Source organism: Moschus berezovskii, chromosome 26 (genome assembly GCF_049115385.1).
Source record: "Moschus berezovskii isolate FMDL1 chromosome 26, NW_MosBer_1.0, whole genome shotgun sequence".
Lineage (NCBI taxonomy): Eukaryota > Metazoa > Chordata > Mammalia > Artiodactyla > Moschidae > Moschus > Moschus berezovskii.
The window spans coordinates 8,952,389-8,967,496 of NC_142485.1; the positions used below are offsets into that span (position 1 = coordinate 8,952,389).

At 51.3% G+C, this 15,108-nt stretch overlaps 1 protein-coding gene across 1 annotated transcript; it reads right to left on the reverse strand.

Annotated features, from left to right (window-relative positions):
- Window positions 1-3,398: 3,398 nt before the first annotated feature.
- GINS4 (GINS complex subunit 4) lies at window positions 3,399-15,108 on the reverse strand. The gene is made up of 8 exons (XM_055416641.2): window positions 14,939-15,108; window positions 13,734-13,848; window positions 11,193-11,279; window positions 10,023-10,136; window positions 6,889-6,986; window positions 6,643-6,731; window positions 4,155-4,245; window positions 3,399-4,063 (listed from the first exon to the last, which is right to left on the reverse strand). The coding sequence occupies exons 2-8, from the start codon at window positions 13,827-13,829 to the stop codon at window positions 3,967-3,969; spliced, it is 672 nt and encodes a 223-aa protein (XP_055272616.2). The 5' UTR covers window positions 13,830-13,848; window positions 14,939-15,108; the 3' UTR covers window positions 3,399-3,966.

Consider the following 15,108-nt stretch of genomic DNA (forward strand, 5'->3'; position numbering starts at 1 on the left):
AGATACGATCCACAGAGTAAAAAGGCAACCCACAGAATGAGAGAAAGCATTGGTAAATCATATATCTGATAAGGGATTAATATCCAGAACATATACTGAGCTCCTAAAACTCAGTGAAAACAGCCCAATTAAAAAAGCCACAAAGCACTTGACATTTCTCCAAAGAAGATATAGGAAGAGCCAATAAGCACATAGAAGATGTTGAATCACTAGAGAAATGCAAATCAAAATTACAGTGATATAATTTCCTATTCATTAGGATGGTTACTATTTAAAAAAAAAGTAGAAAACAAGCATAGCAAGGATGCAGAGAAACTGGAGACCCTGTAAAATAGTAGAGCTGCTGTGGAAGCGTGTGGTGGTGTCTCACAAAATTAAAAATAGAATTACATTATGACTCAGGAATTCTACTTCTGGGTGTATAGCCAAAAAATGATAAGCAGGATCTTGGTATTTGCACATCTGTGCTCTCAGCAGCATTACTCACAACTGCTGAAATGTGGAAGCAACCCAAGGGTCCACTGACAGATATATGGTCTACACATACAAGGGAATATTATCCAGCCTTAAAAAGGAAAGAACTTCCAACACGTGCCACAAACTGGATGAACCTTGGGGAAATTATGCTAAGGGAAATAACCCAAGACAAAAAGACAAACTTGTTGCAAAAAGACAAACTATTTGCTTCCACTTAAGGTGGTACTTAGAGTAGTCAAAACCATAAAGACAAGGCAGCATGGTGGTTTTTCAAGGACTGGGGGCTGCTGCTGCTGCTGCTGCTGCTGCTAAGTTGCTTCAGTCGTGTCCGACTCTGTGCGACCCCATAGACGTTAGCCCAACACGCTCCCCCATCCCTGGGATTTTCCAGGCAAGAACACAGGAGTGGTTGCCATTTCCTTCTCCAATGCATTAGAGTGAAAAGCGAAAGTGAAGTCGCTCAGTCATGTCCAACTCTTAGCGACCCCATGGACTGCAGCCCACCAGGCTCCTCCGTCCATGGGATTTTCCAGGCAAGAGTACTGGGGGCAAAGAGTCACTATTTGACGGGCGTAGAGTTTCAGTTTTGCAAGATGAAAAGTCACAGGCATGGAGGAAGGTGATAAGATACCAACAAGGCAAATGTATTTAACATCCCTGAACTGTGCACTTAAAAATGGTTAAGATGGCAACTATGTTACATGTATCTTGTCACAATACAAAAAAAAAAATCAATTTTCAACAATTCCAAATGTTTGGAATGTTTAGCCTCCCATGATAAACTACTTAATATTACATGAAGTATTTTATACTGTGATAGTTTCAGGTGTACAGGCATAGCAATTCAGTTATATATATATGTGTGTGTGTGTATATTTATATATTACATATGTACCCATTTCTTCAGATTCTCTTCCCTAATAGGCTATTACAAAATACTGAGTATAGTTCCCTGTGCTGTATAGTCAGTCCTTGTTGGTTATCTATTTTATATACAGTAATAAGCATATGTTAATACCAGCCTCCTAATTTATCACTCCTCCAATCCTGCTTTCCCCTTTGGTGGCCTGTGTTTTCTATGCCTGTGGGTCTATTTCTGTTTTGGAAATAAGTTCTTTTTTTCTTTTTTAATCTCACATATAAGTGACACCATATGATGTCTTTCTGAAGTACTGGTGAATAACGCGCTTGCTGAAGTACTGGTGAAGATCCCCCTGAGAGCTTCACGGTCAACTTGTGTCCCTCGCAGAGGCAGCGGGGGTGTGCAGGGTGATGCGGAAGCCTGTGGTTGGGCAGAGTGAACACAGCTGGGGTCTTGCTGCAAGGTCACAGCTGATACATGCTTTTGCTGCAGCTGGAAAACTCACACAGGGACCTGCAAGCACTTCTCAGGAACCTTGCTGGCAACAAGCTTGTAATAGAGTGTGACGCCATCACCTGAATCAGTGTTCTGTCACGCTTCCAGTGATGCGCTTTTTCCTATAAAGCAAAATGCTCCCCACACGTTGAAAAAATCAGAGACTAAATCACACTGATTCCATATACTTGGTTTTGAAATTCAACTTCCCCTTTATTTTGAAATGACTTATCTAAACCAGTCTTCCTTTGAAGAGGTGACCTAGGAAGTGAAGCAACACACGCTGTACCCCTCCCGTGTGCCTGGCACCCGCAGGAAGGAGTGGACAACACGACACAGCTCCATCCTCTCCTCTCCACAGCAGCGGAACTGGTGGGGCAGGAGCGCGCAGGCGACCCCGAGGAAGGAGACTCGGGTGCAGACTCACTGCCAGATGCTCACCCTCTTTTCCACGTATTCCCTGTGGGCTCAGACGGTAAAGAATCTGCCTGCAATGCGGGAGACGTGGCTCAAGCCTTGGATCGGGAAGAGCCCCTGGAGGAGGGCATGGCAGCCCACTCCAGTATTCTTGCCTAGAGAATCCCCACGGACAGAGGAGCCTGGCAGGCTACAGTCCATGGGGTTGCAAAGAGTCAGACATGATTGAGCGACTAAGCATAGCCCAGCACCGCACCAGCAGCCCTGCCTGCTTAGGATGCTGGAGGACCAGGGGGTCCGTGCTCACAAAGCGGGAAGTGATCCGGGCCCAGGCCGCCTCTCAGACCTCACCTGCACCCTTTCCACTGTGCCCACTGCCTTCCAGCCTCACTGACTGTGGCAGAATTCATTTCTGCCACAGGGCCTTTGCACAAGCTGCCTTTTCTTTGCCTGGAAAGCACTTCCCTCTGAGCTCTCTCTGGCCCCTTCTTGTTATTCAAACCTCAGCCTGACTGAGTGAGACCAGCTGAAATTAGTGACAGCCCCTCAGAGTACCCCATCGAAGCATGCTGGTGAGCCCCTATTCTGATTCTCCACGAGGCGCTGTTCCCACCTGAGCAGGGTCACAGCGACCCTCTCGTTCTGGGCAGAACCCCAGTGCACTGGACTGTACCCGGCACACTCTGCTCACTGGTTTGTTCAATGAGTGGCTGAGCAGGGTGAGAATGCTCTGGAGAAAATAAAGTACTGCATGAGATAGAAAATGCTTTTACTAACGAATAAAAAACACTCTCCCCTCCTTTCACTGAACGTCTTCTCTTGGAAATGGCAGCAACATCGCACTGGTTACTCGACGAGGCTACATCACGTAGCTGGAAACCTGCCTTCTCGGGGAGCAAGAAAGGCTGGAACCCAGTTCCTCTGCATCACGTTTCAAGGGAAGACAATTCATCTGCTGTCTGTACATCCCTTCCTGGGTGACACTGCCCATTCGCTGAGTTTCATTCCGTCCATTTCCCTGGAGAAAGTGAACGCTGGTCACAGGAGCGCTGCTGGTGCTCTGACTGGGTCCAGGCCGGCAGACGGCCCGCAGGCTGGCCTGCTGAGGCTGCGGTGCGCTGTGGGGAGGATGCACCTCATCAGACCACATGCTGGGAACTGCCCACAGCTCCTTCTGCCATGAAACCCAGACCGAATAATAGTTTATTGGTTGGGTTGTGAGGCTCAGCTAAGCATGACACAGGTTAGCTCCAAGTCCAAGAGGAGAGGTTCCAGAAGGTAAGTTTATACACGTCAGTGACTTCCACAAAGAGCGGCCAGGCGGTTGAAGCTATTTACACTCCTCCTACCAGGAGGGTTGAGCGCAGGCTCCTGCCGCTGTCAGGTCGGGCCCACGGGTCCCCTCATCACAGACAGTGATGGCTTTTTGCGAACTGCCCCGGCCTTACTTTCCTCAGTTCAAACATCACCACCAAGGGGGTTTCAGTGATTCTGGCAGCAAGATCAGCACAGCCACAGCATCATCTGCTGATTGTGGCTGGAGGGGCAGAGCTGAGGACAAGTAAGGGGGCTGCTCTGAGCAGATCTCCACGCTCCAGGGACCCGTGGCACCGCTGAGATCGCTGCTGTCCTCGGCACGAGGTAGCATGCAGGGTTTCCAAAAACGGGTCTTCTAAGGTCTCACGGCCTCATTTCTCGGTTAGTTGCTTCCGGCTTTAAATTAGCTGTACGGCCCCAGAAGCGACCAGGGGTGCGATGGTTCTGTATCGGATCAAGTGCTGTGAGCCCTCCTCCAGGTCGATCACGTAGTCCCTGGAAAAGGAAGGGAACTCTGTACCCGCCCAGTTGGGCGGCAACCCTGGTGGGACGGTTTCCCACTGTCCGCAGCGCAGGCGTCACTCACCTCTGCTCGTCTGTTTCTGGTTCCACCAGGATGTTTTCTTGTCGCTCTTTCACTCTTAGAAACACGTATGCATCTAGGTCTGGTTTGGGAACTGCCAGGAGAACGGTAATGTCATCAGCAAATGCTCAGCTAATAAGAGCAAGAGGGAAGAGCTGCTGAGATTAACTGCCTCAATCACGAAGGGACCCTTGAGAGAAAGCATGGTGGGGGGGGGTGGTGGTTGTTGCAGGATTTGAGGAGAGATCTGCGCTCCTTCTAGAAACAGCCTACTTCCCGCAAGGTCTCCCTCAGCACCCGCTCGCTGGACAAGTGGAGAGGTCTGAAGAATGAGTGGTAGCCTGGGAGGAGGGAGCAAGGACCACTGGAGAGAAACACGCCCAAGAGCCTCAGGGGGACACAGTGTGTGAAGGGAGCCAGGGAGATCTGTGGAGAGGGCGGGAGGCCGGGACATCAGGGAGATGGGGTCGCACGGTGACGGCCCTGGACGTCAGGCCGAGGAGTCCAGGCCACCGCTGGAAGCTCCCCTCCAAGTCCCTCCGCTGATCACAGGTTAGGCTGGTGCACCTTCTCCTCCACCAGCCACACCTCGTCAGGAAGAGCCCAGAGCCGGCTGCTCCTCCAGCCCCGCGCTGCCCACGGAGAGCCCCACCACCCAGTGGAGAGAACCTGCTGGACCACTCAGCATTCAGGGCCCAGCTCAGGTGTGGGGCTGCCCGTGGTTCCCCGTCCACTGGAGAGGGCTGAGCATAACTGGCTGCAAAAGTCAGGCGCAGGTCCCCAGGGCTGCTCCCGGGCTCTGGACCTCCAGAGACTCCAACTTCATCAGAGTCAGCTGGGCCCACTGGGCAGCTATTGATTCGAGGAAACCCTCAAAGGGTGTTAGGTTACAACAACCTTCCCTGACCCTGTGAGCAGGGTTTCCATGCTCCAGGGGCCTGAGGGGCACTCGGGGCATCTGGGCTGAGTAAGCCAGGCTCTGATCTCCCCAGGGCAGGCTGCCCCCTGCACAGCTCCAGTGCTAGGAGCCTGGCTCTGGTCCTTGGAAGGGACCCAAGATAAACAACGCTTGAGTGTCAGGAGGTGCTGACCAGCATCAAGTAGAAGGAGCTCCTGGACCAGCTCAGGAATCGACGCAGGCCCATCGGTGGTTCCCAGCTGCTTGAACCCAGTGGACATGACAGATAGCGCTGGGCAGGGATGAGGTCTGTGGCCCCCACTCCACTCATACGTGCAGACAAAGAGGCTGAACTGGACAGGAACTGAGCCTTCTATTTTTCTCAGGCAGGTTCTCCAAAACGACCAGTTCAGAGTTCCACAAACCTTGCCTGGGCTGGGCTTGCTCCTGGAATTGTGTCCCCCTAAATTGACATGTTGAAGCCCTGAGCCCCAGTACGTCAGGACAGAATAGATCTGGAGACATGGCCTTTAAAGGGCTAAAATGAAGCCATTAGGGTGGGGCCCTAATCCAACCTGACTGGTGTCCCGATAAGAAGAGGGACGGTCACCAGAGTGTGTGTGTGTGGCGGCTGGGCAGGCAGGCAGCCTCCTGTAGGCTGAGGGCAGAGGCCTGGGGGGCCCAGCGCTGTCAGCACGCCTTGACCATCAATTCTGGCCTCTGGATCTGTGCGAGAAAACACGTCTGCTGTTCAGGCACCCTGATCGGCGGTACTGAGTATGGCAGTCAGAGCTAAGTCGCCTGTCCCCTGCAGCAGGGCTCACAGCGTGGCCCCCAGACTGGGTCGGGAAGAGACGTAGTTGGCGGGGGGACGTTCAAGGGTGGGCTGTCCTAGACTCAGTTTGTGAGCCTGGACTCCAGGCCCCCTGGGAGGTCCTGCTGTGGAGACAGGGAGCTGGCAAAGATGACGTGTGGACTGGAGCCCGTTTGCCAGGGGCCCCACTGGCTGAGCCGACCTCAGGAGTTACCACCGGGACCCCTGCCCCTCTGCTCAGCGACTCTTGGGGGTACTGAGTGAGGGGTGATGGCTGTGCCTCCCCTCTTTCCACCTCAGTTCTCTTCCCCTTTCCACAGCCTGGAAATTGCTCACAAATAAAGATCAGGAGCCCTGAGGGACCCCCTGGAGGCTTCCTAGCCTCCTGGCTAACATCCCCGCTTCATCCCCAGAGAGGGGAAACAGGCCCTGCTCAGCCTGGAATCTGTGAAGGGGAAGCTGCCCCTCCCACAGACCCCACCTCCACCCAGAAAACAGAGACCTTGGCCGCTTCCGTGCCCAAAAGAGCCCAGCACAGCGTGGATGCCCAGGAGGTGACTGAATATGCCGCGAGGCTGAGTCTATATTTGGAGAATTTCCTCCAAACCAGAAGAACACAAAAGTGATGCTCAAATGGCTACAAACCGCTACCCTGGTACCTGCTTTTAACGATTCTTGGTTTTTAACCCAGGACCCTTCTTCTCTCTTTTCTGCTCATCTGTCTCCATATTTATTTTCCTTCATTCGCGGGAAGAGAGTGAAGCGAATGTTCTGCTCACCTGTCCTCAAGAGATCCACCTTCTGTAGATTGGGAGGCATGTGCTTTAAGGCCGCGTCCTTCAGATAGGTCTCTGTGTTAGCCAGGAACCTGAAACACACACGCCCAACGCTGTGATGGCACACCTGGCGGAGCCGCCAGGGCCATCAGACCCACAACAGGGGCCCTACCACCGGCCTCAGGGACACAACCACTTAACCCACACTCCCGAGCCCGGGGGGATAAAGGCGGGTCCACGCCTGCTCACTCTTTGGCAAAGACAAACTCCTCCGGAGAAAGGATGGAAGGCTCCTCCTCTCGGCGGGTCTTCTCCTTTTCAAGGATGTGAGGGAAAAACTTCTCTATCTGCGGGGACAGGAAACATCTGTCAACGCTTCATGCCGTCGGTTAATTTGGTAAAGTGGGCCAACAAAGGTCGTCTGATTCCAGAGGCACACAGACAAGTCTTCTGAACGGGCGGAGGTTAATCTAGGAAGTGATTTTAAAAATGGTTGAGTCTTGAGCTTCTCTTTTGGTTCAGTGGTAAAGAATCTGCCTGCCAAAGCACAGGAGACACAGGTTCGATCCCTGGTCCAGGAAAATCCCACATGCCGCAGGGCAGCTAAGCCCAGAGCCACAACCATTGAGCTTGTGGCTCTAGAGCCTGGGAGCCGCAACTACTGAGCCCACGGGCTGCAGGTGCTGAAACTCTCGAGTCTTAGAGCCCGTGCTCTGCGACAATAGTAGCCACTGCGATGAGAAGCCCTCGAACTGCAACTAGGGAGCAGACCCCAGTCTCCACAACTAAAGAATAGCCTGCACAGCAGTGAAGAACCAGCAGAGTCAAAAATAAGTACATAAATAAGGCAAGACTTGGGACTTCCCTGGTGGTCCACTGGTTAAGACTCCTGCTTCCACTGCAAGGGGCACAGGTTCAATTCCTGGTCGGGGAACTAGGATCCTGCAGATCACATGTTTACCAAAAAACAGTAAAAAAAAAAAAAAAAAAAAAATGGTGAGTCTTCATGGTTGAGCCTCTTGCTAATCATAAGACCTACCTGCTACACTTCAAGAAGGCAGGTTTCAGAGAATTCGGAGGGAAGAGCAGGGCTTGAAAAAGAAAGACAGTTTAAAAAGGGTGAATGGGTTTCATGAAGGAAACTCTGGAGAGACAACTGGAAATGGAGTTTAAGAGGCAGGATGGAGCCGTCAGCCAGCATTTCTGGGCAGTTGTACAGGTGTCCTGCGAGATGAAGCAGACACAGGGGCGGGACAGACACATACAGAACATATGAGCTGACAGACGAGTGACGCTCGAATCAAAGAATATAACGGGCAAGCATAAAGTCCACAAATGGGTGAGGCTTGGAAGAATGCCGAGAACTACCAGAAAACAGGACAACAACAAAGCTGAAAGCTCCAGAGAGGTGCGTGGTCAGGAACCAGGAAGGGCAGTCTCCGGTTTGGAGCCAAGGCTGTCACGATCCCCTCCGCTAGGGAAACGCCTTTTGCAAGCAGCAGTGAGGAGGCACTGAAGGCCGAGAGAAGGCAGCGTTTGTGCTTAAAGGGGTGCAGTCCTCCGGCTCAGAACCACTGTCCTGTAGGAGGAGTTCAGTCCACACGTGTGCGGGGTCTGGGTGTGTCTCCCACCTTCATGTGGACAGTCACTGCTGCCACACTAGAATGCTTGCCATTTCAGGATCTCAGAGCCACTGAGCTCAGAAGGGGTGGGAAAGATAAGAGGCAGGCGCGTTTCCTGATTTTCAAATACACACGGGAGGAGGGGGATCGTCAGCACAGATCAGCATCCTTCACGTCGTACGTGTTGTTCTGTTTGAATAAATACTGGAAAAGATGGCTTGTGAACTCAAAGGAAAGTGACTAGTGACCGTGAAGAGGATTCACCCAACCACACACGCAGAAATGGGAGCGGCCTGGTAGCTGAAGGTGGGGAGAGGCAGGATGTGTGTCTCAATTTGTTCCAAACATGCGGTGTTGTCTCTGATGCCTTTGTGGACAGGCTGGAGCAGGGGCGGGGAGACTGGTGACAGTACAGACTAAAGACTCATAAACAACTGAACACCGGTTAAGTGACGGAAGCTGACCCATGGGGAAGGCTCAGGGGACAGTCTAACTCTGGCCCAGTCCTATTCATGAGCCAGGTAAGACCTCTGATGACACACTCATCAAACTCGCTGAGATAACGAATAAACTAGGTGACGAGATCGAGATCCAGAGACCAGGGAACTGCCCAACTTAATAAGGAGAAGCTTAAGAGGGACAAGTATCGAGCCCTACGCAGAAGGGTCAAAAATCAAACCATGCAAATATAGGACAGTGAGAGGAAGGGGTAACAATCATGACAGCTGAAAAATTACAGAAGAGGCTGGCGCTCATGGTGAGTGCAGAATGAACCCAGGCTGTCACCATCAGAGGCGCCATGTGACCCCGGGTGGCATTGTTCCCAGTGTGATGTCCAGGAGAAGGGAAGTGACCATCCTGCTTTTCAGAAAAGAGCCCAAATGACAAGAGGAATCCTACGTTCTGTTACAGGTGAGATAATTTAAGGAGGATACCGACAAATGTTTTAGGCAACAGACCAGGAGAGTTAAAGGAAATAAATGGCTGAAATGTTTAACTGACAGGACTCTGATGAGCCTTTGTGAGCGGTCCTCAGTACCGGCAGTGACCGCACGTGGCAGATGGTACAGGTGATCGGTGATCCCTGAACAACAGGGCGGTTGGAGGCACCCCACGTCCAACCCCAGATCCTTGAATAACTTTACAGTCAGCGCTCCGTATCCAAGGTCCTGCAGCCGCAGACGCGTCAGCTGTGAACGTTATAGCACATATTTACTGAAACAGATCCGTGTGGACCCGTGCGGCTCACACCTTGCTGTCCAAGAATCAGCCATATTTGCTTTGTCGTAACTAAGAGGATAAAGTGGAACCAAATAAGAAGAATCTTCAAGGAGGCAGGAACCGCCCAGCGTTAAAACGGACCTCATACGAAACTGAGTAAGAATGCTTCGCAGCTCCGTCTTTATAAGTCAGATGCAGCTGGATGTCACTATCGTGGTCCACGTGACACTGACTGATCGACATGCAAAACAGTTCTTAACACTCGGTCCCCTCTGCTCAGAAGTTCTTGTTCAGCTGCTGCCAACACCTCCACCCTCAGCACGGCCCCGCGGTCACTCCAGGGGGCGCCATTCTCGCAGCAGGCAGACTCAAAGTGTCCCCGGAGGACGGCCACGCCACATCTCGCGTCTGCTCCTCCAGGACCATCTGTCGCCCTCCTGACTCAGGCTCCCCTGACGTGGGGCCTGGGCAGCGCTTCCAGGCCTGGGACCCTCCTAGCCCCCACCCAGGACCCTCAGCCCCCACGACAGGCTCCCCGACCTTCATGAGCCGACAGCGCAGGTAGCTGCTTAGGACAAAGCGGATCCGCTCCATCTCCATCTGATGGATGCTGACCTTCAGGTCCCCCTTCTTGGCCCTCCTGAGATTTTCTTCCTGTTCAGAGAGAAAAAGAAGTTTGTAAAAAAAAAAAAAAAAAGAGAGAGTCAAAGACTAAGAACATTTTTTTGTTCAATCTGCCCGCGGCCCGCGAGGACCGTCATCATTGGCAATGTGAGGACTCGGAGGCTACATTTAGTTCAGAGGACAAAACACTCACTGTGTAAGAGCTCTCATGTTCTTCTCATCTCTTAAACATACAGACAATACGTGACCACAAGCTCATGACATAGTGCAGGCAGTACTCATTCATGTTTAGAAAAAGACCATTTCAATAAAATCTGAATTTGGTCGGTCAGAAGGTCCCAGAAGAACTCCAACCCGAAGAACTCCAACCCAAGTGTAAACTAGATAACAGAGCAGATAAGAAATGTCTAAAGGGTCTTAAAAGCAGTGTGAAAACATCAGTTGAGAAACTGTAAAATAGCCTGAGGCTGGTAGTACCTGAAACCGGCTCGTCTAAGCCAAGGACCGCACACTCAGAGGGCTTCCCTGGTGTCGCAGTGGTAAAGAACCTGCCTGCCAACGCAGGAGACGTGGGGTTGACCCTTGGGTTGGGAAGATGTCCTGGAGAAGGAACTGGCAACCCACTCCCACGGACAGAGGAGCCTGGCAGGCTACAGTCCACGGGGCCACAAGAGAGTTGGATACGACTTTGCGGTTAAACAACAACATGCTTTGAGGCTACAGGGCCAGGCTGGTGAGGAGCACAGACAGGAGGGCACCCAGGGGCCCGTGGCCTGGGGACACGCTGCGAGGGGTGGCCCTTGCCCTGCGCTTGTCCGCTGTTCTCATGCACAAACGCGGGAAGGCTGAGAACAGGTTTTCAGAAGCTGACATTCCTGGGGTCTCATGGGAAGCTGACATCCAGATGTTCCCAGGAGCTCCCGGGCTTTATAAACGTAGGTAAGGAATTTAACATGAAAAAAATGGAAAAACAAAAAACCCAACACTAGGCTGGGCCCAACAACAGAGATCTGCTGTCAGACTTTCACTGCGCTCGGACACCCCCTAAGGGTCTCTCCTTTGGACCCTGAGGCAGGCACTGCTGACCATGTGCTCCAGCTGCTCCACGACACATTCTACGATTTCAGACTTGTTTTCCAGCAGCTCAGGGGCAAACTTCTCATTCATCCAAGCCTAAGGAACAAAGCCGAAAAAGAGCATCACTCACCATGGAGCAAAATAACCCTGTGAGTCAGGACATACCCCTAAAATCACGGCGACCTCAGCAAAGGAAACGACCGGCTGGAAATACTGGGAATGCTTTAAAGACAGGCTGTGTTTAACGACGGCTTTTTTATTTCCTTTAGTGGGAAGGCTGTGTCCTTAGCACACCTACAGCTGAGAGTAACCCCATGTGGTGTCCACAGGTCAATACCTGGTATTTCCCACCAGGGGGCACCAGCACCCTTCCATTCGGAGAGATGTCAATAAGCTCTGTAAACCTCCCATCGCTTCCTTCCTGAAGCTTGGTGCACTTTACAAATACTTTTTCATCTATCACTACAACATCTGAGAGGAAACGGATTCAGTTATCCTTATCTCGTGGATGAGAAAAATACAGATTAGGTTATTTGCTAACTGCATAAGAGTACAAAGAATCACAGACGAGAATGGAAACTCATCTGGTTAAGCAGTTGTGGAACAAGAGGTTAAAACCCTAATTTATGACTCAGGCCCAGATGTAGTGAAATGACAGACAATTAAACCCTAAATTCAGGAGATTCACAGACACCCTGAAAATGTAAAACCCAGTGAGATATCACTCATACCCATCAGATGGGCAGAAATGAAAAAAGTGCAAGAGCAGGGAGTGCTGGCAAGAGTATCGAGCCTTTGGCACACTTGTGAACCCACTCCAGTATTCTTGCTTGGAAAATGCAAGCAACGGACACAGGAGCCTGGCGGGCTACAGCCCATGGCGCACAAAGTCAGACACGACTGAGCGACTGACAGTTTCCCCTTCGTACCACAGTGGGTGTGTAACGTGGTACTGTCCCTTTAAAAAATAACTTGTCATTTTCTGGTTGAAGAAGGCACACATATCCCATGGCCCAATTATTCTCCTCTCAGGCGCATACCTAGAGTAAGGCATATCACATAAAGAGGGGGACAGAGTAGGGAAATGGATAGCAGCTCCTGCCCTGAGTACATGCGCACTGGTCTGGGAGGAAGCGCCAGTCTTCACTAGATTCTTAAAAAGGTTTGTGATAGAATTTGGTTTTTGAAGGATTTTTGTTTGTTTAATACATCTGAAAAGAATGCATATACAAAGAATTGAAATATGAGAAAGCACTGGTTCAACACTAATGAGATCTATAAAAATTAGGATGTGGGGAAGATTATGTGATGTTTCTAAAACCCGGAAATTGCAACCCAAATAAGCTGATCAAATCCCTATTAACACTTACCAAGAGTCTTCATAAGACCTTCCCCAGGATTTTTATTAAACTAGAAAGCCTCACCTGGCTGCTCCAGGGTTTCTCATATACGAAACAGAAATAAGGGGATTTCCCTGACTGGTTAAAATTACCTTCCTTGGGTTTCGTCCTTCACGATGGCATGTAGGGTAGGGGAGAATGAAGAATCCTAGAGTAACAGACACAAGAGAGTTCTGGAAAGGGGCGATCGCAGGGAGAGGAATAAGGCAGCAGATGGACTGATTCAGAGAGAGCTGGTTAACATCCTGGCTCTGAGGCTGTCGTGCGACCCTGGCAAGTTCCTCTGCACCTCTCATCGCGAAGTTCGTTTCCTCATCTCTAACGTGGAGATCACACAGTACCTCCCTCAGGGGGTTGTGAAGAGCATTACTGCTCACAGCTGACGTGCAGTGAGCCCTTCACACGCCTCAGTCTACACTCAGTACTTCACACGTTATGTCATTCAATCCTCACGATAACTCCATGAGGTAGCTGCTACCATTCCCTCCACTTTATAGTCAAGGGTATGCTGAGACAAACTAGACAACCTGCCTACGTTTGTAAAACCGACCAGGGGCGTGGCGGGATTTAAACACAGTAGTCTAAACTCTTTAACTACCAAGGCTTCATGAGACCAGAAATATCAAGGATCCTGATACACAAGAAATACTCAATAAGCCACAGCGACTATGAATAAGAGGAGAAGCACCTCAGAAGTGATCTGAGGCGAGCAGTGGAAATGTACAGACGGTCTGAGGCGAGCAGGGGAAATGTACAGACGGTCGGCAAAAGAAACTGGATGAAAAGGAAGGATGAGACCAGTTTTCTCCTAACGGTGTTTCAGCATTTTCTAGAACTTTTAAGTCTCTATCAAGCGCTTCTGTAGTCCCCACAAATACCAAGTAGATCCTTGCTCTGTGAACCATTCTTGTAAATGTCCCCAAAGCCAAACTTTACTGGCTCCACCTGAGGATTCTGTGCTCGACATTATGAAGTTTCTATCTGGCTGTGCCTATACTTCCTACCTCTGTGGAGACAGTAAGACGCAGTCTCTTCTCTTCTAAGAAGCCTTGAATTCCATCCCCTCATTTCTTTAATCCTGACATCTGCAGCACTGGACTAGCTAAAGAGGCTGTGCTTGAAGCAGGGGGATTCCGTGTGGGCTGCTTACCTGCTCCAGCCGGTCAATGAGCTCTGCAGGGGTCAGGACCACCTCCTCACTGTCCCCATCAGAGTTCTGTCCCAAGGGGTCTGCTTCCTCTGCCATATTCTCTGAAACCTGGAACCTAATAAATAAAAGAACCCATACTATGTTGTGTATTTGTATTTATTTGCAAGAACACGTAACTACAGTACCTGAGAAAAAGAAAGGTTTACGCCGGTTGCAGAGGTGCGTTGGCAGTGGCTAGAGAGTTCACCGGCTTTGGTTTTGTAACGCGTTGCCTCTTCCTCCAAATCTTAGGTCAGGGATCAATTTCTCAAAGGGGTCACTCCTTAAAAGGGTTTCCATGTGCTCGCTGAATGGAGCACCAATCACATCTGTTTGCCTTCCAGGAGGAGGTCCTTTCCTCAGTCGTTGGGCTGGCTTCGGCTCTGATATTAATCATGGCACCTCTCAGGGCTGGGGACACAATGACCTGGCCGGTCAGTGACCCAGAGGCTTAGGAAGATGGGTGATGGGGACGAGGTCGCATCCTCGGAGGCTCAGTCAATTCAGTCAGTTCAGTCGCTCAGTCGTGTCCGACTCTTTGCGACCCGATGGACTGCAGCACGCCAGGCCTCCCTGTCCATCACCAGCTCCCAGAGTTTACCCAAATTCATGTCCATTGAGTCGGTGATGCCATCCAACCATCTTATCCTCTGTCGTCTCCTTCTTCTCCCGTCTTCAATCTTTCCCAGAATCAGGGTCTTTTCAAATGAATGACTCAGCTCTTTGCAACAGGTGGCCAAAGTATTGGAGTTTCAGCTGCAACATCAGACCTTCCAATGAACACCCAGGACTGATCTCCTTTAGATTGGACTGGTTGGATCTCCTTGCAGTCCAAGGGACTCTCAAGAGTCTTCTCCAGCACCACAGTTCAAAAGCATCAGTTCTTCGACGATCAGCTTTCTTGGAGCCTCAGGGATTCCGAAAGCACATTCCTCCCCGGTCCCCTCCTGGCGTCGCGGGCACGGGGTCACCGCCTCCCTCCAGGTGCACGCGCGCGCGCATAGATACACACGCGCACAGACACACACACACAGACACACACGCAGAGGCGCGCGCACACATACACACACACAGACACGCACAGACACACACGCAGAGGCGCGCGCAGACACACACACACAGACACGCGGGGAGCGCGCTTCCACTGGGCCCACGCGGACGCTCACCCGGGTCGGGGCAGGCTGCGAAGCCCTCCGAATCGGCGGGCAGCGACGGCCGGACGCTCGCGGGAAGCAGCCCGAGGAGCAACCGGCCGCGGAACGCTAGGTGCGAGCCACTTCCCAAACAGACCAGAGCGTCCACTCCGCAGCTCCCGCGCTCCGCTCTGACACTTCCT